Source organism: Columba livia, chromosome 1, assembly GCF_036013475.1.
Source record: "Columba livia isolate bColLiv1 breed racing homer chromosome 1, bColLiv1.pat.W.v2, whole genome shotgun sequence".
Classification (NCBI taxonomy): Eukaryota; Metazoa; Chordata; class Aves; order Columbiformes; family Columbidae; genus Columba; species Columba livia.
Window position 1 is genome coordinate 173002264 of NC_088602.1, and position 25877 is coordinate 173028140.

The following is a 25877-nucleotide window of genomic DNA, read 5'->3' on the forward strand; positions in this document are numbered from 1 at the left end:
ATTTCATCCCCAAGGGCTGTGTGTACGTTCGGGATTTCATCAAATTCCCTCACGCCACTGCAGCCAGCAACAGTGGCAGATCTGGTGTGGCCACCATCTCCCCAGACCCTGCACCCACCTGCCAGGCAGCGTCACCCCAAATTCCACTCCCACCTGGCATACTGAGAGCCAGCTCTCCTGGGATCCAACTTGGATCCATCCTTCCAGGAGCCCTCTCTGGCAGAGCCCACCTCGCTCAGTGCCCATACAAGCCTGCCTCTTACAGCAAGGTCGTGAGCAGTGCTGGTCTCCAGCAAATTCCCTCTTGGCTGATGTGCACCCACCAGTGTAGGAGGGCAAGCCCTCGGATGGATTCAACAACTGCTGCGTACTTTACTACCTGCCTTCCCATCTGTTCACTGTTACGTAAGCTGTGAAACTACAGAGGTTCAATGGAGCATGTGTAAGGAAATGTCATTACTACAAGAAACTCAATTACATTTTAACTTCTCAGAATGGAGACAAAGTTCTGTGACAAAGCTGGCCCAGTGGTGAGAGAGGGAAATGGCGCTGGTTCCCAAAGGGTTGCATGAACCAGGAACCATTCTCAGGTCTCAATGGCCCGTCAGCTCAGCACAGGCGCCGACTGGCAGCAGGATTCAGAGCATTGCGTCCCACCATCTTGGTATGACTTGAAGTAACTTGAAGCTTTCTGCACCACACAGCGCCGGCAGGGCTGCAACTTGGGCTTCTTGATGCCAGCAGCCTGTGCTTATGTTGTGCCATTTGAAAGCTGACATGGGGATCCTGGCATAGATGCACGAAGGGGCTGGCCTGGTATGGCAGCTCTTGAGCTCTCCTCTGTTCACACTTATCTTCTCCACCCTCAGCGTGACCACAGAAAATGCAGCTCTTGACATTGGGATGACTGTGCTGAAGCAGCCCCTCCATAATGAGGCATCCTGATGCCTGTGAAGCTTGGAATGCCTGGCTTTTGCTCCACAGTACCCACTGCTGTTCCCTTCTCTCTCACCTCACGCTGGCCTCCAGCTTCCCCTCACGCTCCTGCTCCCAGAGCTGCACAATGGTGCCTTGCTCCTCCTTTGCCCATCCAACCCCAGCCCCGCACCCCTGGTGAGCCCCAAACGCTTCCCCAGCCTGGGCTCTGCCCCTACACCCCCATGCAGTCTGAGACACCCTGGTTGACTCCTTCTGACACAACTGGCTCTTTCTGAGCTGCTCCAGGGCTCACTGTGGTACGCAGTGGCCACCTGGCCCTCAGACACCCTGGGGTATGGGGGGTACCCCGGCTTTGCACTTGTACACTGGTGGGTGCCCCATGAGCCTCTGTCCATCTGCGTTAGGGTTTAATGCACGCATGGTGCCATTTGTGTGGATTTGCAGGTGCTTCACTCAAGGGGTGCCCCCAGCTTCAGAAGGGTACAGGCTGAGGATCCCTGACTCTCTCTATGGGGTTGGGGTTCCTTCAACACCTCACGGACTTTCCTGCCAGACCCCCTGCTTGGCATCCACCACCATCGCGGTGGGACCTGGTGCCCTTGGGTGAGGATCGCCAAGCAGAACAGAGGGCCAGTGATCCCAACGTGGTGGCAACGGCCCCATATTGGGGCTGCCTCCCGCCCCAGTGTGGTGCCACGGGTGGGCCATTGCCCACTTCTCCCTGCTCCCCGCCCCCAGCAGCCGACTGAGGAGAAAGCTTCAGTGGGGAGCCCGGCGACCGCTGAGGAGAAACGTCCCCCAAAACCCGCCCCGTGTGGGGGGGCGGTTGGCCTCCCCCTCGCTGGGGCTGAGGGGGTCGCCGGGCGTACGGGCAGTGGGAGCGGCGGCGGGCGGTTGCGCCTTTAACGGCGGGCGGAGGAGGAGGAGGAGGGACGGGGCTGCGCTGGGTGACATCAGTGGGTTTGGCTCCGGGGCTCAATGGAAACTGGGTGAGAGCCGGGCTGTGTCGAGCACACGCCGGCTGGAGGGGACGGCGAGCGGGCGGGAGGCGGCAGGCAGCGCCGCGCCGCGCTGAGCCGAGCGAAGGAGGGACGCGCCGGGCACGGCCGCCACCAACCCTCCCCAATCCTCCGTCATCCTCCCCGCCGCGGCCGCCTGGCCCCCTGACAGCTGGCGGAGCAGCAGCCCCACACGGTCCCCTTTCCGTCAGGGTGGGTATGGGGGGCGCCCGCCTCCATCTTGGGGCGCAAACCCCGGGGGAAAGGCGGCCCCTCCGGCTCTTTGTGTGCGCGGAGGAAGGGGGAGGGGGCGGGGGAAGGGAGGGCAGGACGCGATGCGCCGGGCCGGGGGGGGGCAACGAGGGACAAAAGCCCCTTTGTGGGGGCGCAGAGAGGGGGTCGCCTCCCCAGCGGCGGCTGATTTGGGGGGGGGCGCTCCCCTCGTCTTCCTCTTCCCCCCCTACCGGGGCCCTGCCTGCCTGCCTGTCGGCGGGGCCGGGGCGAGCGGGAGGGGGTGCCGTACCGTTCGCGGCGGGGGGCTGCGGGGGTCCCCGCGGGGGGCGCCCCCTGAGTGGTTTAACCCCCCCACTCTTCCCGCTCACTGATGCTCCTTGTCACCCTCCCCAGCCCCCCCTCATCGGCTGTTTCGGGGGGTCTGCATTTGTGTGGGGTGTGTGGGGGCTCGGTGCTGCCTTTTGTGCGGAGTGGGGGGCGGGGGTCCGCGGCTGGGAACCGGATGGGGGGGTACAAGGAGAAGTTCAGCGCCGTTCTCGGGGGTGGCAGCTTTTTGTTATCTACCCGGAAAAATAACAGCCCGGGTAAGGCTGTCTTCGCGTAGTGTTTTGCCTGTAGGGGGTGGGGGTGTAAGGGACATATTTATTACTATTTTTTTGTTTCCCCCCCTGTTTTCCTATTGTGGCTCTTTCTTCCTCAGATGTAGTCCAAATGCCCTGTATGTGGGGTTTCTCCCCCCCCCCATCTTATTTGCCGCTCTCCTTTTTTGCAAGTGTGAAAGAGGCTGGGGAGGGGTTTGATGTTTTACATTTCAATCAAAATGTAATTTTTCTCCTTTTTCTTCCCTTTTTCTTCTTAAAGCCTGTTCAAATTATTGTTTTTCCAGCCTGTTCCTTTATTCTCTTCACACACACACACACACACGCACACAAAAAACAGCCGTGTAAAGCCTTTATGGGCAAAGCAGCCCCTGCTCCCCACACTTCCCCTGAAAGCCGGAGCGGTGCTGGGCTCGGCAGCCTCCATTATGGAGCTGTGGGTTTGCATTTTGTGTGGCCTTTGCTAGGCAGGGCGTCTTTTTACTCCTGTCCCTCTCAGGTGGGACTGGGGTGGCCCTCCTGTCCCACACCCCTCGAGATGATCCCCGCATCCTCAGTCACCATCGGTGCTGGCACAACAGTGTGAGATCAACTCTATCATGTGTTTATATAATGGCCTTTGTGCCTGTACGTGGGTATTTTATATTATATAAAAGGGGATTGGTGCAAAATGGTGTGTGTGGGGAAGCAGCGCTGGCGGCTGGATAGTAATATTTTTTTTTTGAGGCTGTGTAGTATATCGTAGGTGTCTGCGTAATGTTGGATATTCACGTATGCAAACGCTCATGCAGAGCACACACTTGCTTTGAGGTTGTGTGTGTGTTAATCCCTTATGGAAAACTAAATGGTTTAACTAAATGATTGCCCTGCAGCCCCTGGGAACCTGCCGTGGCTGGAGAGCGCAAGAAGGGTGGCAGGCCAGGGGGGCTTGAGCCTGGTGGGGGGGAGGGACAGTTTTTAAAATTTAACATGTATAAATAATACATAGGGAGTAATATGCATTTCATAAATTGTCTTTCTTCTTGTAACAGACCTGAAGATCAGATGGTAAGGGCGGAAGCTGTAGATGGTGGGGGTACATGTGTGAAGTAGAAGCAAATGTGGTGGATGTTTGAACTCCTGGAGCAGTTGTTGGGGGTGGGATGTGCATGTCCTGCCCCCTTACCACGAATCCAGGCTGTTGCTCTCCGGCTGGCCTCTACCCATGTTTTCTAAGCACACTTGTGTGTGTATGTTGGGGGGGAGATAAGGCAAAATGACAGCTGTGCGAGGCCATGATTTTTTCACTCCATTATTCTGTTCTCCGCTTCCACCCCCTCACCCTGGAGCATTTTTTAGATTCCCCTTTGGAGCCTGTTGCTTAATCAGCCAGAAGGCCTGCTGCCTCGATGTGTGCAAAACCCTTCTTAACCTGGCTCCTGCCTGTCCCAGAAGGGTGGGACCAAATTTAAGCTTGAGACTGTGGTGTTGCAGAGCAGTGACCACTGTGCCCTGGTGGGGAAGGGGCCCTGCCAGGACCTGTTGCCTGGCCTCTGCAGCTCACTTGGCTGTGGTTGCCCAGGCTGGGAGTTGGACTTGAGTGGAAGCGCTGAGGGATTGCAGGCCTGGGCAAACGTAGCCATGAAGGAAGGAGGTTTGAGAGCTGTCTTGCTGATGGTGGTGTGACAGGTTTCCGGGGACACAGACCTTTGATCGCTTGTTGGAGTAGGAGCATAAGCAAGTCAGATGTATGTTAATGTGGTTATACAGAACAGCAGGCAGCGGATAAAAATCATGTCTGTTTGCTGCACCTTTGCCCAGGTACACCTGCCTCCTAGTTTGGTTCCCAAGGCTCTGCCTACATTCCTTGTAGTAAGAAAGTCAGAAATAGCCACAGGGTTTTGTAGACTTTAGACGCGTAGAAACCCACATGCATAAGTAAATACTAGGTGAGGGGACTCCACCTCTGAGTGTTTTGTGTGTGGTTTCTGGTGACTGGAGCTCTGCTTTCAGGGTTCACAATGTCCCCTGAATGCCTTGATAGGATTATTTCCCTGTACGTCTCTGCAGCCCGTCCATTCCTCTTTCTGTAATCCCATCTCCTGGGGCAGGAGAAGCAGCTCTGGGTTTATAGTATGGCCAGAATCTTGTAGCTGGGATTATTTTTCTTTTGTGCTTGTGCCTCACAAGACCATTCTTCCTGTCTTTCCTTCAGTGATTCTTCCCACCGTGCTCCAGCAAGGGAAAGTTCCCCTCACCTACTTGTGAAAACATGAATCATTCCTCACCTTTCCTGTCCCCAACAGGCTCTGTGTCTGCATTTTGTACGCTAATAATGTGGCATTGAATAAATTAGGAGTGTGGCAAATCCCTCTAAAAGGAGACGCGTTGGCTGTCTCAGGAAGAGCTGCAGTTCCTAGAATAAGTTGGTGGCCACGGAAGGGCTAAGAGAAAGGAGACTGCTGGCAAGGGAACTGTGTTTGGCCAAGGTGTTGCAGCAGAAGTTGAGGTTGGCAGGGAGAACAAGCTCTGTGGCTGTGGACCTTCCATTTAGTTGGTTTTCTGTGGAAGGTGAGTAGACTAAGCCTGGGCATGTTGATGGGGTATAGCAGGTCAAAGGGTTAGCAAATCACCTTGGGTAAAGGGACGAGGAAAGGTCTGAGCTGCTAAAAAACAAACAACTGGCACACCTAGGCAGGCAACAGAGAGGCTCAGGTGGACCAAAGGCTGTGATCGCATCAGCAGAAGCGTGTGGAGATAAGCCAGTGGAGTTCCTCATCAGTGCATGCCTTGCAGGGTTCAGTTTAGCGATGTTGCCTCCCTGTCCCCTGTGCTGTTCCCTGCCCGTGGCTGGTGGTGTTACTTGCTCCTGGGAGTCTGTCTGTCACAGTCTTCAGGTCCTGTGCTTCACCAGCACAGAGGTGCTGATCTAAGCCTGGGCCAGCGAGTGCTCCTTCTCATAGGGTTTATGACACCTCTCCCTTCTAGTGTCTCACAAGGTTACTGCTGTCCTGGTGTGAGGTGCTGTAGGTTACAAGGAGCTTCACCACCTCTCTTCACAGTGGTGTGAAATTATCACCCACTGAAACATTCTTGGGAGGGATTTGTTGCCCCCTTCCTGCCCCCTCAAGTCTCTGAACAAAATGATATGGAACAGATTTGGTCCTTCTTCATTCACATAATTGGAACATGGAAAACATTTTTGAAAGGGTCATGTTCCTGCAGTGGTTCTAGCTCATGCTGTCCCTGGACATCCAGGAGATCAGGAGAAGTGATAGAGGCAGTGTAGGTGAAGTATTTCAAGATTAAAAACTATACCCAACCTCTGGGTGAAGTGGGGAGGTCTCTTCTGTATTCTTACATGATTCACATCCTGTTTTCTGCTCTGACGTTGTGCTTTCTGTGCTTCTTTTTTCAGCACGACTGAACCATGGAGCTTCGAGTTGGGAACAAATACCGGCTGGGCAGAAAGATTGGCAGTGGTTCATTTGGAGACATTTACCTAGGTGAGTGTGAGTCTCTGTCCTTCTACCTGCAAGGTTGTTTTTCTCAGTTGTGTCATTGTTTTGGGGTTGTTTTTCTTGCCTGTTGATATTTATGGGAATCATGTAAGGTTGGAGGTGGTGGAGGGAAAAGCGCTTCAAGGAATACTGCTGGTTGCTGCCGGTCTTCCGATGGCAAAGGAAGTGGGATGAGCTTGGCTTTGCCTTGCAGATATTGGAGACACAGTGATGTTTGATTAGACTGGTTTAGATTTGGATTATTTAGGGCATATTTGTCAGACACTCTACTCCAGCTCTCTTGCTTCCTTTTCTTGAGCTTGGGTGTGTGGGTATAAAACAGAGTTGTAAAGAGTGGGTGGTGGAAAGGGAGGAGATGACTGTTCCTTCAGAGTAGAATAAATAAAGTTTTGGGAAGATTGGTAGTGGAAGAGGTGGTCCAGCACATGCCAGAGAGAGGTCTGAGACCAGAAGGTGTAAAACAGGTCAGAGAGGCTGGCCTGGTTAAATTCCTGGGGCCTAGATCTGCTCAATCTGTAATGGGATTTCAAGTTAATGTCTGGAATGACCTGAGCTGGGAGCTCAATGGACAGAGCCCATGAGACACTGGATTTCCTTTTACTGCAGCAGGTCACCTGGGGAGAAGTTCTTCCAAGCCATCATGCTGATGTGTAGATAAGTTACCTGATGCCTTGCCTGCTGATGGTTTTATTGGATCAAACCATGTGGGGCCAGTGTGGTGAGACTACCCAGTAGTCTGATTGATCCCTCCATGAGAGCTGGTGTGGCTTTACCTGTCATCTAGTTCTCAGCACTGCCTGTTTAGCTGTAGTCCTGCAGGCCAGCAGAATGATTGCCCTCTCACCAAGTGTTTGCACCTTTTGGGCACTGACAGGTGGTCGTCGCATGTTACTTGGCTGTTAATTTGCTCAGCTGAGTTTTATTTTGCTTCCCAGCACATCCACTACTCCTCACTCTTGCTGCTCCTTCAGTTTTTTCCAGTTTAGCCCATCTGCTGAGCAGCTTGGAGCCTACACAGCATTTGAGGTGTGGCATTTCCAGTGCCTGGCAGTGAAGGGCTGCCCTGGAATCATCTGTCATGTGACGCCTCTGCATAGACTGCTCTGGGTTTCCTTGGCTTCCCCCATCACCAACACGGTATCAGGTTGCAGAACTGGCCTTAGCGCGCTGTCAGCTGTATTGTAGGACATCTCTCTAGGTTCTGCAACATTCTCCCATCCCTCCCAGAGTTTCTTTCCTTGAATACCTCTAGTTCAAATTACTCTTCCCCGTATTTGTAAATCACTTTGTTTTCTTCCCCTGGCTTTTATCTCCAGTTCCCTCTTGCTTTATTATTCTGTCTTGATTGGTGTTGGCAGCCTCTCTTGATTAAGTATCCTGTGGGAATCATCAGTAACAGGCTTTGTTGCCACCTTTATCCAGAGCACGAACAAAGATGATAAATAATGGATCTGGGATCCAGATTCCACTGTGTGCTGCTTTCACTGCAGCTTTCTCCTGTATGTCCTTCCCTGTGGTCCTCCAGCCAGTTGGTGTCTCTGGTGATGGTGCTTTTAATTCCCAGGTGCTAGGGATTGATGGTTGACAGCCCAGACACAGCATTTTCCACCTGTGCTAAGGCTTGAAGCCATCCAGACCCTCTCTAAGACAGTAGAAGTTGTCAGGATCTTGCAAACCATTTGGCAAGCCTGTGAAGAAAGAAGAGAGATACTGAATGGAAGGGCCTCTGCCTCACACAACAGATCATACACCTGTGCCAAGGGGACATGGAAAACAGGCTGTAGTGAAGGGGTTGTGCCCATCTTGTCTGTAACCAAACAACATAAGAGGCAGAGGAAGCCCCAGTGCCCTGGTGTTAGCAGAGTGGATGCCTCCAGCTGCCAAGTTCAACCAAATCACTTGAATGCAGTATCAAAGCCCTTGTGATATTCACTGAGGTGCAGGCCAGTGTGTTTTGAAGCAGTGATAGCGAGACTTGTTGGAGCCTGGGTGACTCCCCAGCCTGGAGGGATGGGGCACATAGTCTCTGATGGTGAGTCTGGAGGACGCTTGTGCTATCCTCTCAACAGTCTGTTCTGCAGACAGAGGCAGACAGAGGGACTCATTCATGAGGACTTCTCTCTTGCACCAGATTCACCTCACAGTTCTCTCTTGATAATGGTGTGGAGACAGAGCAGAGATAGACAAACCTTGTCTGTCTCTGAAGGCGAGCATGGGCTGTACAGTTTATTGGCTTCCCCCTCTTAAGCTAAAATCAGCCCTTCAACATACAGCCTGAACAACTTCAGTGGGCATACAGGCAGTCTTTGGAGAGAGAAAATTTACTTCATTTGCACAGCATGGATTGGCAGCAAACCCATTTCACTACTGCTACAGCATCCAAGTGGCTTTATTTCCCTTTTTTTGGAAGTGTTAGTGCCTTTACCCACTCTGTAACAAGTGGGTGCTGCCTGCTGTGCTCTTTGAGGTTTGCTTGTGGGTTTCCTATCAGAAGAAGACTTGAATTCCCACATGGGCACACATGAAGGATAGACTCCTGTTAATCCTCAACTGGGGCCTAAAGCACAATGTCTTGCTTCCAGGCTCTGCTTTGGGGGATAGATCTGCTATGGTGGGATTCCCTCAGCATTGGCTTGGCAGGGTAGGAAATGAGATCCACCTGCCCTGGGCCTTGTTTGTCTTGAAAAATGCCCACTCAGAAGAGTAAAACCCAGTTTACAGAGGAATTCCCGAGACCTTTGGGCTGTCGGAGGAGAGGTGCTTTGTCAGAGATGTTGGCCAAGAGGCAGGGCAGGGTTGCTGGATGTAGTGGGAAGGGTTGAGGCTGGGTTGCACTGGACATTGTCAGTGGAGATGGTGGGGCAGACAAAGCATGCTGGGACCTGTGTTGGCTGGGGACAGTTCCTGGTGGCAGGCTCCTCCCTTGCTGGGAGGGGATTGCCTTCCCTTTGTTTCCTGGCCTGTTAACTCTCTCTCACCCTATCTGACTTCTCCCATCTGCTCCCAGCCCTCCTTTCTTCCCCATCAGGCTGGCTAGAGGGGAGCGGGCAGTGGGAAGAGCAGGGGGATGTGCTTGTCGGTTTGCCCAATGTGCAGGGAGGGCAGCGTTTATTGTATCAGACATGCACTGAGGCTTTCACTGCAAAAAGATCCTGTTTAGCCGGTGACATCCTCTGTCCCTGGGGCTCCGTTTCAAACAGCTCGTGATGAATGAGTTGCATTCGTGTAGGCCCCACAGCGGAGCAAGACTGGGGGTGGATGCTGGGAATTATCCCCAATCCTACATACGTCTCTGGAGTGGCTGAAGCTAGGCAGGCTCTGCTGTGTTTGTCTGAAATGTGGGGCTTTCCAGTCTGGAGAGGGGGCAGAGAACTGTTGCTTTTGTACTTGTAGCTTTAAAAAACATGGTGGTTAAAGTGTGGAACAAAGGATCAGAGAGACTTCTGCCTGTGAATTCCCTTCTACCTTGTGGTAGTGTCTGTCTGGGTAGATCTGTAGCGAAAAAATGGTAGCAGGAGCAACCTGAAGACATAATGGGGTTTGGGGAGGAGGTGAGCCTGAGGTATTCAGTTGGTAACCCCCTCAGCAAAGAATAGCTCCTCATTAGGTCTGATTGGTCCTACTTTTGCTGTTTCTTCTTTTTCTAAGAGACTAGCACCTGTGTTTGGGCTGTGGAGAGTGTGGGGCTGAAGGCTGCATTGATCATTTGGATTTTGCAAAATGTGAATTATGCCATTCAAGTTTTCTTGATGCTTAGCCCTCCTTTTCCTGCTTTGCATGCCCACAGATAACATTCCCCACCTGCAGACAGCCTAGTAGATGGATGCGTCATCATCTTCCTAAACACACAGGGTAATGTGGAGACAAGAACTCATTCATTTTTCCACTGTTAAACTTTAGGAAGTAGGGTTCATTCGAAATGCTAATGCTACTGCTGCCAGAAGTCAACAAGACTTATCATTGTGTGTGTGTCAGCAGATGGAGTAGGACAGGGAAGAACTCCCCCGGGGAATGGACAGGAGAGCTGCTGTGGAGCATTTGGAGGGAAGTTTTCAGGGGAAAGAGGGAGGGAAAGGAAACAATCCTAGCTCTTTGGAAGTCCTGGGTGCTTCCATTCTGAATGTGGACCAGTGATTGAACACTAATTTAAAAGGTAGTTTTTAGTCCAGGCCCATGTTCTTAACTGTGATCTGAGCCCCTTTTCATGCTCTTTTCCTCCTTGTACTTCTGATGCTTGCAAGAAGGGTCCCATGGTGGAGTGAAGGGAAAGTACAGACTTGTTTTGCTGGCCAGCAGTTTTTAAGTGGAAAACATCAGCATCTTTCCAGAAGTTACCCATGGACAAATGACTTTAGCTCTCACGATGGCTTTTTCCCTTTCCCTTCTCCTGGGTCTTGAGTAAAAACTCAAATTAATCCGGTTGCTTCTCCTTCCCCTTCCTCAGAGCACCCTGAATTATTCTTCTCCCTACTTAGTGTTTACAGCCTTCAAATATTTGCAGACTGTTGTCATGTCCCATTCTTCCTCCCCACCCTTCTGAGTTGTATCTCTTGTCTAGGTTACATATTTAGCTCTTTTAATCTTTCTTAGTAAATCAATCCCTCTAGGCCCCAATCGTTTTTGTTCCTCTCTTTACAAATTCCTAGCAGCTTGTCTGTCTCGATCCAATGCTGTAATATCTAGATGACATCTTTTTGCTAGCAGGCAGCTCTTGGCTAACTTTGTGTACAAGCCAGAACTCTTCAACTGGAGGTGGATCTCCTTAGGATCCAGGGGGAGAAGGGATCCGGTTGTGTGAACATTTCCTTTATATCTTTAGTCCGTGGCCCTGGAGGAGGTATGTGAAAGAGGATGGTTGAAGATATCTTGTGGACTCTAAAAGTCTTATCACAGGGGTCAGGAGGCGTGAATTAGCCAGACCTAGCAAAACTGGGTATGGTATATCTACAAAACGTCACCTTTGACTCCAGTTCATGTTTGGCATGTGTGTACTGTAGTGGTTTATTTTATGGCAGTGTTCATAAGCTGCTCACGATCAGAGCTGCTCTCTGATTTGTGTTTGAGTGCAACTTTTAATAGTTTCAGATATGAGGAAGGGCTTGTCTGTGTGTGTGCGACAGGCATGGGAGGTGGGGACAGAGAAGCAAGTCGAGTGTTGTTCCCGTGACCTGTGTACAGATCTTCATTCTTTCCATTTCAGGATGATGTGAAACATATGGAATCCTCTTGGCTAGTATGGGAGAAAGACCAGCCTGTTCCTCCTTTGACAGTGTGCTTTGGGACCAGAGTGCTGGCTTTCGTGGCTGGCAGCTTAGTTGTTTTCAGAAAGAGGCGCGTGGGGCGGTGGTTTTGTGTCATGACAAACTATCTAGCAATACCTTCAGCAAAGGCATCTGAGTAGCTTAATTCAGTACTGGGTTCACTTTATTTCTTCACGCTTCTAATTTAGGATATAGCAAATGTTTCTGTGTTGGCAAAAGATAAAGGTATTATTAAAGCCCTCAGGAGAGGGAGAAGCTGGAGATTTGGGAATTGACTGTATTGAGAAAGTCGGGTCTGTAGAGAAACCAGAGGTAGCTGGGAATGTTAGCAATGTCTCCTTCTGAACTAATTTGCTCTATGGAAATGATGTACCTGAGGTAACCAGTAATTTTGCTTGGGAAGAAGTACTCCATATCATTGCCTGGGGGACTGGCTTGGGTTCAGGGGCTACGTATATGGTCAGAGACAACTAAAATTTCCATTCAGTTTAGGTACTGCTGCTATAAACAGATTGACCTCCCAAAGTCTGGCACTTTTTGAAATAACAAGGCAGTTAACACGTTGTAGGACTGTTGTTCTAGCCTGGCTGCAGGATCAGAGCTGGTTTCCTATTTGTGTGCCTTCCTTAGCTTGTCTTTTCAAATGGCAGCACTGGAAACGCTGAGTGAAGCTGAAGTGGCTGCATCTCACTTCTGTCACAGAATAAATTCTGGGGCAAATTTTAAGGCCCATACAGGTGCCATAGCCTTGTTAAAAGTGTTTACCTTCAGTGGAAGCTTGCACAATCTTAATTTCACTCTCATTTCTATGCAGGAGCCAATATTGCGACTGGTGAAGAGGTGGCCATCAAACTGGAATGTGTCAAAACCAAGCATCCCCAGCTCCACATTGAAAGCAAGTTCTACAAGATGATGCAGGGAGGAGGTAAGATGAGGAGGAAAGGATGGGGCTGGGGGAGTGGTTTAAGAAGGAAATTATTCTGGAGGGCCTGAGAAAGGAGATGATTTGGTGTTACATATGGTCTCAGCAGGGGATGCAGCAGTTTTCCTCTGTTCTGTAGGCTTAATCTTTCTCTTTCCCTAGTGGGTATCCCCTCCATTAAGTGGTGTGGAGCGGAGGGGGACTATAATGTGATGGTGATGGAGCTCTTGGGGCCCAGCTTGGAAGATCTCTTCAACTTCTGTTCCCGCAAATTTAGTCTCAAGACAGTTCTGCTCCTGGCAGACCAGATGGTGAGTTTCCTGTGAAGCATTTGTGTCTGTTCTCCTTTTCCATGCCTTTGTTGTTTTTTGTTTGTTGTTTTTTGTTGTTGTTTTGTTTTTGTTTTTCTCCCATCCCCTCTACTCAACTGGTATATCCCAGGCTTTTTCCATTTAGGAGAAAGTGGCTGCCAGGTTTCTGTTTATTGATGAAGGGGGGGGGCTTGGAACCTAGGCATTGCTAGGTTTTCCTGATCTCCATCCCTCCTTCCTTCCCCTGCTGCTCACCCTCTGCTAGTGTTGCACGCATAGATGCTTTTGCCTGCGTGATGAATGACTGGTATCACTACCTGCCTTGACTCAGCTGCCCATGCCCTTGGTTGAAGAGCCTTAGCTGGTCTAGACCCTCTCTTTTCTCAGCCTGGATAAGGTTGAAAGTTGACTGGTGTCAATGCTGAAGATCAAAGTTTTAGTCTGTAAAAACCTGCTTCCCATCCTTGTGATGCTAATGGTGACCTCCCTAGATTGATGACTGGGCTGGTGTGTGGGTTGAATTCCATCTCCATATCCTTCTGCTTCCATAGGGTTTCTCTTCCTTGGCTGTCATCTCTGATATTTTCTGCATTGTCTCTTTCCTTGCTTGACAGGCCAGTGTACTGTTTTTAGCAGCTGTAGTTATGGTAAGTTTCCCTCTCCCTTGTCTCACTGTTTATTTATTTCCCCCATTCCAGATCAGCCGTATTGAGTACATTCATTCCAAGAACTTCATCCACCGGGATGTGAAGCCAGACAACTTCCTTATGGGCCTCGGCAAAAAAGGCAACCTAGTATACATCATCGATTTTGGTTTGGCCAAGAAGTACCGAGATGCCCGGACCCACCAGCACATCCCTTACCGGGAAAACAAGAATTTGACTGGCACAGCCCGTTACGCCTCTATCAACACCCACCTGGGAATCGGTGAGCCTGCTGCTGCCCCTTGGTGGGGCTTTCCAGGGGAGGTAGAATGTCCCTGGTGGGGTTGTGTTCTGTGCCTGGCTCTGCTTCTGACTTGTGTTGAGATGCTGGGCAAATAACTGTTAGGGCCGTGTTACCTTGCCTGCCTTTTGTGGTACTCTGAGATCCTGAAGGCAGAAATTGTCTACTGCTATGTGTTTGTGTGCTGCTTTATGCAGTGGGGCCCTATTTCAGTGTTGAGGCTGTGACCTCCCTGACTTCACTGCTACTAACTCTGCCTTGCACAATTTTTGCAGACTGATTAGTTAATGTAAAGGAGACATTCACAGGCACTGAGCCTTGGGGGATGTGTGCAATTGAAACCTCTCTTGTTGACTTCCAAGTGCCTTCATCAGTGATTATTCTGTAGCTGCAGAGCTGGAGGACACAGGCCTGCTGCACTGCGGTCATACTTCTGTTACCCACTGCTGAGAATGGGGACAGCCACGTGCTGGGAATGTAGAATAAGCTGAAATGATGGAAGGCTTCATACTGCCTGGACATTCAGGTTTAGTAATTGAGGATTGGCTGTAATGGGCCTTCACAGCGTGTGTGTCTGTGAAGCACACTGCCCTGTTCACCACTGAGAGAGGCTGAGGCAGCTTTAGGGAGGTGGGACTCTGCCTTTGGTGTCTATGGCTGTAGGGGTAAAACTAGAATGGAAAGGAGTGCTGAGAGTTAAGTCAGGTCTTATGCTGGTGATGGCTGTCATCCCGGGCTTTGTAAAAACCTTGTGCAGGTTAGTATCCATTGCGCTTAAAGCTTCTGAAGTCACCCAAACTCTTGTCCTGGGAATGGACCTCTGAGGGACAATACCTGGTTACTGTGAGGAACAGAGCTGAAAAAACCTCTTGCAGTTTTCTCTTCCATTCCCTGACCAGATAGTTCTTTCTAGTGTATGACCTTTTTCCCCTGCATGGGCTAAATTTTGTCCGCAGGGTGAGAGTTCCTTAGTTACCGCAGGGTCTGTTTTGAGCAGGCTGATTTGGTTCTGCTACTGGTTGGCAAGTCCGAAGAGCAGAAACACTGAAGCTGCCCTGCCTGTGAACCCAGGAAAGTAGCTCCTGTGCTGGCAGCTCAGTTTGTGTCTCAGGGAGACCTTATTCTGAAATATATAAGCTGGGAATTTGCAAATCAGAACAAGGAACTCAAACCTTTTGAACTTAACAGCTTCCAGAGGATTTCATGTCCTCATTCTTCTTAGGGAAAGCTACCCATTCTCCTCTCTTCCAGGTGGTTTTTCATAAATCTGGAGTCAAGATTTGGCCTGCAGAAAATAAAGCAGTTTACCACCATCTTCCTTGCTTAATACTATGTAACTGTAGACTGAAAATTTTTTATTTATGTTGAAAGGGGGACTGTTGTGTGTTGAGAAGTGGACTGTGGTTTCCTGACCTCTACCACATAGTAAAAATAGTTCTGGTAGAGCTGTCTGAGTTGGTCTTCTGTGTTTTGGCTTGACCTGCTTATATATAACTGACTCTCCATTGAATTCTCAGTCAAGATTTCCACAGCTATGATAACTGCCACAAGGAGACATGCACAAAATAATTCTCACTACTTTGTCTGTCAATTCTTTTGTGTGTGCCTGCTCTGTCTGAACTAATCACGAGAGGCTAAATGTCTAGTTGGGGAGTTGTGTTTGGTTTTGGTTTTTTTTAAGGGCTTTATTATTCACCCCACCCCAACGTAGCCCTTTACCGTTGCTTGGCTTGTGTATCAGGGTGAATAAACAATGTCTGAACACTAATCCAAGGTCAAACTGCATATGCCATCGATGGTTTGAGCACAGCTGTCACCCTCTTCATGCCCTTTGCTTTGGGAAAGTCTGGGTGTGACTTACTCTGTGCAACAGGTCTCGGGTGTATTATCTCCGCATTACAGATAGTTCCCCTGAGTGGCTTAAAGGTTACACGACTTGCTGGGGGAAAGGGAGTGTGGGTGTCAGGGTTGCTGCTGGAGTTCCTGTTTCTCAAGACCTTGCCACAGGGTGTATGACAGACACGTTTCTGAATTACCAGCATTGCCATGGGAACCATCGCTCTGAAATTTTTGACTTTTTGGAGACTAAATTCTGTGTCTTAATGTTACGTTAATGTGGGTTAGAGAGAGGGAAGGAACCAGGTGCTGGGGTATTCGTGTGACGGGAATAGCAAATGAATAAATGCCTTTATTTGAATGTGCAAGCTAAGGGTTGGGCATTCCAGTGTCTGGAGGAAACACATTCTTTTCCCAGTGACCAGGGGAAAAAAGTAGGAGGCGAAATCTGGGAGGGTTTCCACAGCTGGAGACTTGCTGTTGGGGGAGTCATTGGACTGTGCAGGCTTTGGTTCACGCATTCCAATCGATTTTCACATGCTCTGGGGATGAGAGTCTCTTGCACCCTCTGGAGCTTGTAAAGTCTGAAATAGATGACCAGGGCTGCCCAGGAGACAGTCTTGGAAGAAGCCTGGTGGGCTCTGTCTGGATAACAGGAGTCTGGGGGTGGGGGGCAGTTCCTCCCAGACGTGTGTCTTAGATGGCATCAGTGTGGGCTGTGCAGAGCATATAGGTCTGCTCATCCTGCCCTTTGTCACCCCTTCCAGATTTTCGTGTGGCTTTCAAGGCTGTTGCCATGCAGTGGGGAGAGAAAGGGGAAGGGCAGTCCCAGCATATGCAAAATCAGCTCTGAGTACATAGTGGGGAAATTGTTGCGTGGTTAAGACTGCTTGCAGCTGGGCTGGCTCCAGTGAAGACTCCAGATTTCTAGGGAGTCCTGCATGGGAACAGTATTGCTGTGGGTAGGATTAGGGTGCAGGGGAGCCCTGTCCTGGGGGACCAGAGGTACTTTAGACTGCAAAGAAACAAGCTTTTGTCATGAACCTGGGTTGTATGGGAAGGTGACCTTGTGTTTTCTTTTGGAAGAAGTTTGTGAGAACAGGAGGAAAGTATGAGTGTCTTATAAAAGTAGTAGCAGCCCCCCGTGTGTTGAAGGAGAACTGCAAAGCTGAAATATAATGGAGAGAGGAAATGTGATGTGGTGTCACAGGTCATGACTTGTAATCCCGCTTCTGGCCTGACCTGCTCTGGGCATATATTCATGTCACTTGTGTTTCACTTTACAAACTGTATAGTGAGGTGTGGGGTTTTCTTGTTGGTTAGTTGTTTTTTGTTGGTTGTTGTTGGTTTTTTGGGGGATTTTTGTTTGTTTTGGTGTTTTTTCTTTTTTCTGCATCTCAGGGATCCTGTGAGAGTTAGTCAGTGATTGTCAAGCTTCTAAAAGTGGAAAGCAGCGATATTAAATAATATTTCTTTGGTGTGTAAAGGTGACTTTTCTTTTTTTTTTTTTAACTCTAATCAATTATTTTTGCGGTCTAATATTAACCTGAGGGTGTTGGTATATGAGGCTAGGGAAAAAAAAAGTAGATATTTGTAGTAGTAACTGAAGACAAAACAAAGGAATAGGAGGATGCAGGAACTCTTGCTTTTCAACATATCCAAGGTTTAATTCAGGATCTTGTAGTTAAGTTCTAGGTGAAAGACTGCTACAATGTTTTGAGGTAGCTTGACAACTATGACCCATCAAGTTGGTGCTTCAGGCCTGTCATAGATTTGACTCTCACTGAAATTGTTTTAAGTGGGCTACAATGACCACATGTGCCTGAGATACTGGACATCAAGCATGCAACACAAACATCTATCATTCAGCATTTTATTAAATAGACATCATGCTCGCAGTTGTTTTTCCTTGATGGTGTTGCTGCATTAAAGCCCAGTTAACCTGTGTTCGGATGCATGGAAGGGGTACTAGTGAGCTGCTGTGCTCCATGCAAGTGGAGGCGAGTGGTCCAGCCTGCCCTAAGCAGTGTGAAGTTCAAGGAAGATCTTCGAGGCAAGATCCCAATTTATTCCTAAAACACTGATTTACTTGTTGAATAGGTTTCTCTGGTTCCTGTCCTGCCTTTCCCTGCTCCTCTGAGGGACACCACTATGCTCCAGACTGGGAAACCCCAGTTACAACCTTTAAAGCTACAACACAGATAAGTCAAGAGGCTGGCAAATTGCAGGACTGAGGTTACCCTCATCTCCTGTGCTTTCAGGCCCTGGATATGTGTTCTGACTCCATTTCCTTAAGACTCCTGTCTCAGGATGTAGGTCATTATCAAATATTGTGTAGTTTTATTTATTTTATATGCATGGTGTGTAGTCATGGCCCTCTGAGAATACAAATGCAAAACTGTGGGTTTCTTTTCCCTGCTTCCTCCATAGCATCTAAGCATTTCCCAGCCAGTCATGTAGTTATCTTGGGCAGCAGCCTGATAAGATTAGGAAGTATTAGCCCCTTTAAAGGGGGCACCTGGAGGCAGTAAGTTAGTGAGGTCAAAAAATGCTGTTATTTCTGCAAAGTAAGACACTTCGAGGAATCTGCAGGGCTGTTTTCTCCTCTACTCCTGTCTTGGAACACTGCATTTTGATGGCATTTGATGTGTGAGGCTCTGGGGTTATGGAGTGATGAGACCCTCCTTTTCTTCTGCAACTGCAATGCTTTTTTTCCCCTAATATTTTTAACTTGCCAAGCCCCCTCATTTTCAAAAACTAGGAGTTTCTGAGAGGGCTGCAGGAGGAAGAAAGTCCCATGGTGACCCGTATCTTGTGTCAGTACATCTGGACGCGTGGATCTGTGACCTACAGCTCGTCCTTCATCAGGGTTCAGTTCAGCTGCCAGAGTACAGGGTAATCCACTGCCCTTTGAATGGGGCAGGTGGTGGCATGTAACTAATACTGAGAATTAACCCACAGACCCATACGTGATCTGCAGCATCTTCCAGGACATGGCACCGAATCCAGCAAAATGTGCTGCAGAAGTAAATTAAGAGATTAATCTCTTTAGTCTTTCCTTTAGCCCTGTGCTCTCCCTCAAGCCATGTTTTGCCTTTCTGTTATCTCTGTGAGTTGTTGTTTTCCTCAAGATGTGAAGTACTTTCTCCAAAGTGTTTATCTTATTTGAACAAGGACAAAAGCTGCTTGGCAGAATTTATACATGAGTTCATAAGCATGTTGGAGGAGCTGGAAGGAGTTTCACAAATTAAACAGTCAACATTTTCCGTTGCTGAGGTTCTGCATGAACTCCATCGTGATCTAACTTGAAACTTAAAATGGCTTGGCCATTCCAGAGAACAAGTTCAGTGTGGAACGTTTTTGTTTGGGAAAACACTTTTTGTTTCGTAAATAAGCAACTAAAAGCAGGCCCTTACAATGGCATATTAAGGGCAACCCTTGCTCTGAGTAGAGTTGGTAGTGATGCCTATTACAGAATCATTCCCCATTTAGAGGGAAACCTTTTATTCAAAATACACCTCTGTATTCATGCCTCTTTCCTCCACAGCTTGAAAAATGCCACCAATCTGGAAAGATCTTTGCACAGTATTATATGTTAGGCTTCTGTAAACTGTCAACAAAGTCATTTACCACAAGAAGGGGTCGTTAGTTCCTCATTTCCGCCCTGTGTAAAGAGTATCAGCATGTTAATTAGAAGATGTCTTTTAATGGGTTATGTTTGGTTTACCTGTGCTAACTTTGTCTTTCTGTGACTACCTCCATCGTGACTAATCCCCAGGGTGAAGTGACTAATTCCCAGGGTGAAGTGTCATTCTGGGTGGAGGAGTGTAGGTGCTCTTCCTCTTGGACTGGGGAGAGCAAAGTAGGCAGTGTTGCTGCAGTGCTTCTTGAGCTGTTGAATTCTTGTGTGAATTAAGGCTTGTCTGAGTGGGGATGTAGTCAGAGTAATTATTCATTTACTAAGTGGGTTAGGCTGTATGGGAAGAACAGTGCTTTAACTCTTAAATATGAACATCCCCACAAGAATTTCTACTAGAATGCTTTCTACAAGTTTGTCCACCCATAGATATCTACCAGAGAAGAGAGACTGGTTGTTTCTTTTGTTCCATGTTCGCCTCCAAAGCTGTGGGTTTGCCAAAGCGGTTTTGGTTGCTGCTCACTCATTGCTCCTTTGTATCTTCTCACAGAACAAAGTCGCCGTGATGACCTGGAGAGCCTGGGCTACGTGCTCATGTATTTCAACCTGGGATCACTGCCCTGGCAGGGCCTCAAGGCTGCCACCAAGCGCCAAAAGTACGAGAGGATCAGTGAGAAAAAGATGTCAACGCCCATTGAGGTGCTCTGCAAAGGCTACCCTTGTAAGTGCTCTGATCCTGATAGCTGTCTTGTCCGATGCATGGCTTGCTCTCCTGCTGAAATCCCATTGAACCTCGAGTCCTGAAGGGCAATGCCCAGTACGCATGGACCAGCAGGGACTGCTGACATCAGTGATCAGAAGGATAAGAGGCTGGTGGTGATACAGTTTTGGTTCAGAAGTGGGAAACATGTTTTTGTGGAGAGTTGAGCCTTGTATTAGTAAGGGCATGAGAGTTCTGAGGTGGATCTGTAGGACCTCAGAAACAGTCTGGAATGGAGGTGAGTGGTTAGGTGAGAAGGTATGCTGATGATCCTGAGCTTTTACTGGTTAATAAGGATGAGGGCCAACTGCGATGAACACCAAGAATAACCAGGCAATGAAATGGCAAATGCAGTTCTTTGTAGGTAAACATGAAGTCGTATATGTGAGAGGAGAGAGAAGCCTTGGTCCTCATATCACATGAAGAATAGTAGGCTCTGAGCTGACCAGTGCCACTCACCAATAAGCTGCCGCAGTGAAAGCATCAACTTTGCACTTGGTGTCTACTGGGGAAAGTGGATCAGGTGTTAGGAATTACTAGGAAATAAAAGAAGCCCAAACAGTGAGCATAAACCCATATGGCCCACTCACACTGTGCAGTTCTGGTCAATCCCACTGTTTCAGAAAGGTTACGGTAGAACTGGAAAAAGGTCCAGGAAAGGGCCAAAAGGATGATCAGAGGTGAGGTGATTACTGCAACAAGTGATGGGGCTGTAACCTGGAAAAGAGGTAATTAGAAGTCTATAATCCTGCTATGCCTCCAGAATTTTGGATGGGAGCTGGTTATTTTGTAGCCCCAGTTCTTATATTGGAAGAGAAACAAAGCTGGTTCCTGCCAGCTTCAAAACAAAACAATGTGGTTCTTCACACAGCCAGTAGCAGAGTTGTGGAACTCCTTCCCAGGTGGTGTTGTGGATACTTAAAGTTTACAGGAGTTCAATAAGAGACTGGACAACTATGTGGAAGAGAGATCCACTGAAGGTTACAAAATAATCAGAAACCACAGCCAGATCAGGAAGTCCCCTGAGCTGAAAGCAGGTGGAAGCTGGGCTAATGGTAATGAAAGTGTCAGACATGCTCACCCTGGTCTTTCACTTCTGTAGCTGTTTGATTCTGGCCACTGCTTAAGACGAACTACTGACCTAGGAGGACCTCTGAGCTTCCCAAAGCTCACCTCCACTTATTCTTTGGGCCTGCGTTCTTACTCTCCTTTAGCAGGCTCTGTGACTTGCTCCCTCTTGCTTGGAGAAGCAGACAGAAAAAAAGTGATGTGTGAGCATTTCCTCTGGTAAAAATAAGGACTGAGTTTTCTTGGTGGCCAGAGCACAGCAACCAGCAGGCTCAGTTTCTGTTACACAGCTGTGTGTTTGTGCTATCTGGCTCTAGCACTCTGCTGCTGAAAGGCTGTGGTGGCTCCGTGGTGGGACCGGGGGGAGTTGGATGGTGTTAATCAACCAGCTGTTCTCTGCTCCCTCCAGCTGAGTTCTCGACATACCTCAACTTCTGCCGCTCGCTGAGGTTTGACGATAAACCTGACTACTCATACCTGCGGCAGCTCTTCCGCAACCTCTTCCACCGCCAAGGCTTCTCCTACGACTATGTCTTTGACTGGAACATGCTTAAATTTGTGAGTGTCTGTGGGGAAAGGGCTGGATGGGCAGGGCTGGAGATGGGGGAGGAGAGTTTAGAATCTGCCTGCCATTTGGACTTACCCCAGCTGAGCAATTTGAGAAAGGGGAGCAGGTAAAGTGAAAAGAGGCAAAGTTGTTTGGTGGTGCTAACTTGGGGTTCTATGTGCTGTTGTGAGCGTGTCTGGAGCATGTCTGTCAATAGACCTATTGTTAGGTAGAGATATTATTTTTCAGGAAAAAACTATATTTGGAGGTGGGACGCAGACATGGATTGCAGTAGCAGCTGTAGTACCATATGCTTTTTTCCCTGTTTCTTCATGGAAGAGAATGAGGCCCTCTCTGGGTGGAGTGGAAGATGGTGGAGGGAAAATGTTTTTGGGGGAGGCAGCTCCGCTTTCTCAGTGGGATGGAACACTTTGTGTTTTCTGTCTGGGGCTGCTGCTGTCTCTCCTGCCTGACAGCCATGCGTGGCATGGGGGGTTTCTCTCCTCCTCAGGGAGCAGCCCGGAACCCCGAGGATATGGATCGGGAGCGGCGAGAGCATGAGCGAGAAGAGAGGATGGGGCAACTCCGGGGTTCAGCCACGCGAGCGCTGCCCCCCGGCCCGCCTGCTGGAGCCACTGCCAACCGGCTTCGCAATGTCACCGAGCCCATGGCCTCCACCCCCACCTCCCGAATCCAACAGTCCGGTGAGTGGGGTGGGAGAGCTGGGGGAGGGTGTCTCCCCCATTATTGGCTGAAAACTGAAACAATCGACTGATGTTCCTGTCTCGTGTTTCTCTGCACCGACAGGAAACACGTCCCCTAGAGCAATCTCAAGAGTGGACAGGGAGCGGAAGGTCAGCATGAGGTTACACCGAGGAGCTCCTGCCAACGTCTCCTCATCCGACCTCACAGGGCGGCAAGAAGTGTCACGGATTTCAGCATCACAGGTGAGTCCGTGCTGTGATGTTTGTGGCCTCAGCCTGCATGTCCCAGAAGGACTAAGGGCCCCACAGTGTTTTTTACCTGATCTGCTGGAGCTGGTGTGTGCCGGAAGTGTCTACAGCGTGGTGTGCGGAGTGATAGCAGGTTACGCCTTGGCTCTTCAGTTACGTGTTTTCTGGAGGCCATGCTCAGTACCGTCTCCTTAGCTCTGCTTTGCTCTGAGTAAGCCTTCATGGGGTTGTCTTCCGGACTACTGTTTGTCTTCTCCAAACCACTGCAAACTCTTGGGAGAGAGGATATCCCAAGAGAAGTGCACAGCCTCTCTCTTCGGTGTCTTTCATGTTTTTTTTTCTTCCTCTCCATCCCTGACTTATTCTTCTTTTTCTGTTGTAGACAAGTGTGCCATTTGATCACCTTGGGAAGTGAGGAGCAATTGCCACTGGACCAGTGTTTGCTTAGGTGAGTGCCCTGGTGCCTGGGATCCCACAAGGAGGGAATTGCTGGCATTAGGGATTAGGTTAAGGCTTTGCTGTTGCTGCGGGGGTGGGGGGTTGGTACAGTTCCTTTCCCTTCGCCTTACTTTGAGATGGTTCTTGGCTTCAGAGGGAAGAGTCAGGTTGGCTGCCAAAAACCTTGGGGGGATGGATTATCTTGGGTGTGAAGGTAGCTTCCATTTCTCCAGGAGGGTGGAGAATGTGCTGGGCCAGGGAGCCATTTTGTTATTGTTAGTTCCTCGTGAATGCTCTTTTGGCAGCGTGATAGTGCTGGGGAGGAGAGTGCTGAGCACGTAATCAAGTGTGTGAGACTTTGCGCAGCTATGGAGTGCCTTTTCTAGAGGAAACAGCAGTGGCTGGACAAGGTTACTCTGAGGGGTGGTAGGAGTGTAGAAGAAAGGGCTGGTTTGATTTGTTACATTCCAATTGGCATTGGAATTGCTGGGAAGAGCCTTTTCTCCTAATGTTGTCTTCCCTTTTATTTCTCTCTTTTTTTTTTCTGTTTCTAGTGTCTTCACTGTATTTTTCTTTTAAAAAACAAAAAACCCCAAAAAACAAACAAAAAACTAAAAAAGACAAAAAACAGCAAAAAAAAAAAAAGAAAACAAAACCAAACCCCGACAGAATTTCTTTTTGCCAACGACGAGGAGTCAAGCTGTGCCCCCGCACTGGTGTGAGCTGTGTCCGAGAGGGCCGCCTGCGTCCCCCAGCGCGAGCATCTCCGAGAAGCCGACAACGTGGGAGCAGCGTGGAAAACCTCTGCTGCCCCCCCAGCCCCGCCTGGCCCCGCCGCTACCCCCACTGGCTATCCCCAGCTCCTTCGCCTGACTCTCCGCTCCTGGTTTTGGTTTATCTCTTTTTTCTGTCTTCTTGGATATATGTTCCTGCTTTACTTGTTTTTTTGGTTTTTTTTTAATTTTCAGATAATGGCTTCCAGCCATATAAATTTTAACTTTGCTCTCCTATTTTTCTGAGGGCAGGGGATGGTGGGGGGTTGGGTGTTTGTGGTAGGGTTTTTTTGTATTTTTTTTTTTTTCTTCCAGGAGCCTTGTGGGTCAGGAGGGAATCAGATTCCAGCCACACTTGATGGTAGAAGTCTGATTTTTATTATTATAACAGAATTTATTTTCTCAAGCATTAAATGAATTTTAAGCTGTGAGGGGAATTGTGGCAATGGCCTAACCATTGACTCGGGCTTCCTTTCCTTGGGTGGCTTCTCTGCGTTCGTGCTTTTCTTTGGTTTTTTTGGCTGTTGGGAGAAGTGCCAGAATTGCCTGATCAGAGCGGTCCTGACACACCGAGGGATCCGTATGGAGAGGCACCTCGTCCCATGGAGGATGGGAAGGCTGGAGCTGAAATACAGGGAGATGAGAACCCACTTCCCATCCCTGCAGCGGGGTCTTTTTTTTCGTCTGGCTGTGCGTGTTTTTTCATTTGATTTTTTTTTTTGTTTTGTTTTTTTTTAATTAAAACTTGTTTTAATTCCTGCGGAGAGAGTGTGGGACTTGAGGAGAAGAGAGGGGCACACAGAAACTGGAGTTTGGTGTTCTCATGGAGCAGTGGCTCTTGCTCTCTCCTTCCCTCATGCAACCCCAAGTAAGATCCACCATACATGCACAACCCCTTCCTGCCCTCTCCCACCCATCTCCCTCCTTCCCCCCCCCTCCTTTAGTTGCTTTTAAATATAATTTTAGGAATACTCAAGCTGCTTTGTGGCACTTGGGGCTTTGAAACACAACGATCACCACTGCGACCTGTGGCCTGTAGCAGACACACTGTCACTGTAGTGTGGAGCCGATGGGTTGTTGGCAGGGCGGGGAGGGTGGGGTTAGTCTTTGTTTTGTTTGTTTTTATCCTTTCTATTTAACACTTTGTTTTTCCTCCCTATTTTTTTCCTAATTTATTTACCCCTCTTACTGTCTCTCTCTTTTTTTTAATTAAAGAGCAAAACTTTTTATTACTTTGTAATTTAAAAAAAACAAAAAAAAACCTGAAGAACTTTGGGGGGGATTTTGTACTTTTTTCCTGTGTAAATATTGGACTTTTTTGAGCTTTATCGTGGTTGTTAATTTGAAGTAATAAAGTAGAAAATGATAAAGTGACGCCAGCATCTGTCATTTCTTCCTTCCCTGGCATCCTCACTGGGAGTGAGTGAGTGACGTCTTACACGCAGGAAGTGCTGTCTTGTGGCCGAACCTGTTCCCCAGTTCCAGGAACGAGTTTGATCAGAATTACTGGAAAAAAACAGGCGCAGGGCTGGAGTGCCTAAAAATAAGTCTGAGGTGATCTCTGCAGGCAAAGCCCTGGAACAGCAGGAGCCATGTGAAATCTGATTCGGGATCTCTCTGCTCCTGGATTTGAGCCTCGGGTGTCCTGTGCGTCTGGCCTTCAGGAAGCGCGGGATGGGACATTTCCGTGCTGTTGGCTTTGGGTGTGCACCCCGTTTGACAGAGGTGGACCCTGGATTGGGTATTTTCTTGCTTGCTTCTCAAATCACAGAGCAAGGGGAAGGAGAGGGGTCAGAGCAGCAGCTCTGTGCACCCCTCAACAGCGCCGTGCCTCATGCGAACGTGCTGAGCTCCCAGCAAAATAGCACCTGCCGCTTTGGTGTCTGCGGTGGCGTGGTTTGTTTGGGTTTCTCCTCCTTTGGTTGCCTGACCTGTCTGACAATAAGTTACTGGATTTTAATACTGATTTATTTATAAATTACTGCTCCTATAATTAGGCTTCCCTGCACTATCCAGACAAGAGGCCTATTTCTTGCAGGCTCTGTCGAACTCTTGGAATTCATTTTCAGAAACACCTGCTGGGAATAAATGATGAATCTTGGTGACTTCACGTATTCCTTCCAAGCCTGTCCTCTGCCCGCTCAGCAGGAAGAGCT

The 25877-nt window shown here is 48.9% G+C and overlaps 1 protein-coding gene across 2 annotated transcripts; it reads left to right on the plus strand.

The window, feature by feature from the left end:
- Window positions 1-1815: 1815 nt before the first annotated feature.
- On the plus strand, window positions 1816-25095 carry CSNK1E (casein kinase 1 epsilon). 2 transcript variants are annotated; one of them, XM_065047335.1, is made up of 11 exons: window positions 1816-2150; window positions 6168-6255; window positions 12346-12456; window positions 12616-12764; window positions 13463-13691; window positions 19733-19903; window positions 21420-21568; window positions 22069-22261; window positions 22365-22504; window positions 22893-22958; window positions 23503-25095. In XM_065047335.1, the coding sequence occupies exons 2-10, from the start codon at window positions 6180-6182 to the stop codon at window positions 22923-22925; spliced, it is 1251 nt and encodes a 416-aa protein (XP_064903407.1). In that variant the 5' UTR covers window positions 1816-2150; window positions 6168-6179; the 3' UTR covers window positions 22926-22958; window positions 23503-25095. The 2 variants fall into 2 exon arrangements, with proteins under 2 accessions (XP_064903407.1, XP_064903413.1); XM_065047341.1 differs by lacking the exon at window positions 1816-2150 and adding an exon at window positions 5056-5320.
- Window positions 25096-25877: the final 782 nt, after the last annotated feature.

Excerpts from the sequence above, each read along its gene's own strand:
- CSNK1E (XM_065047335.1), top strand. The coding sequence starts at position 6,180 with ATGGAGCTTCGAGTTGGGAACAAATACCGGCTGGGCAGAAAGATTGGC. Across the intron at positions 12,457-12,615 it reads CAAGATGATGCAGGGAGGAG|TGGGTATCCCCTCCATTAAG; the intron begins GTAAGATGAGGA and ends CTCTTTCCCTAG. Across the intron at positions 21,569-22,068 it reads ACTGGAACATGCTTAAATTT|GGAGCAGCCCGGAACCCCGA; the intron begins GTGAGTGTCTGT and ends TCTCCTCCTCAG.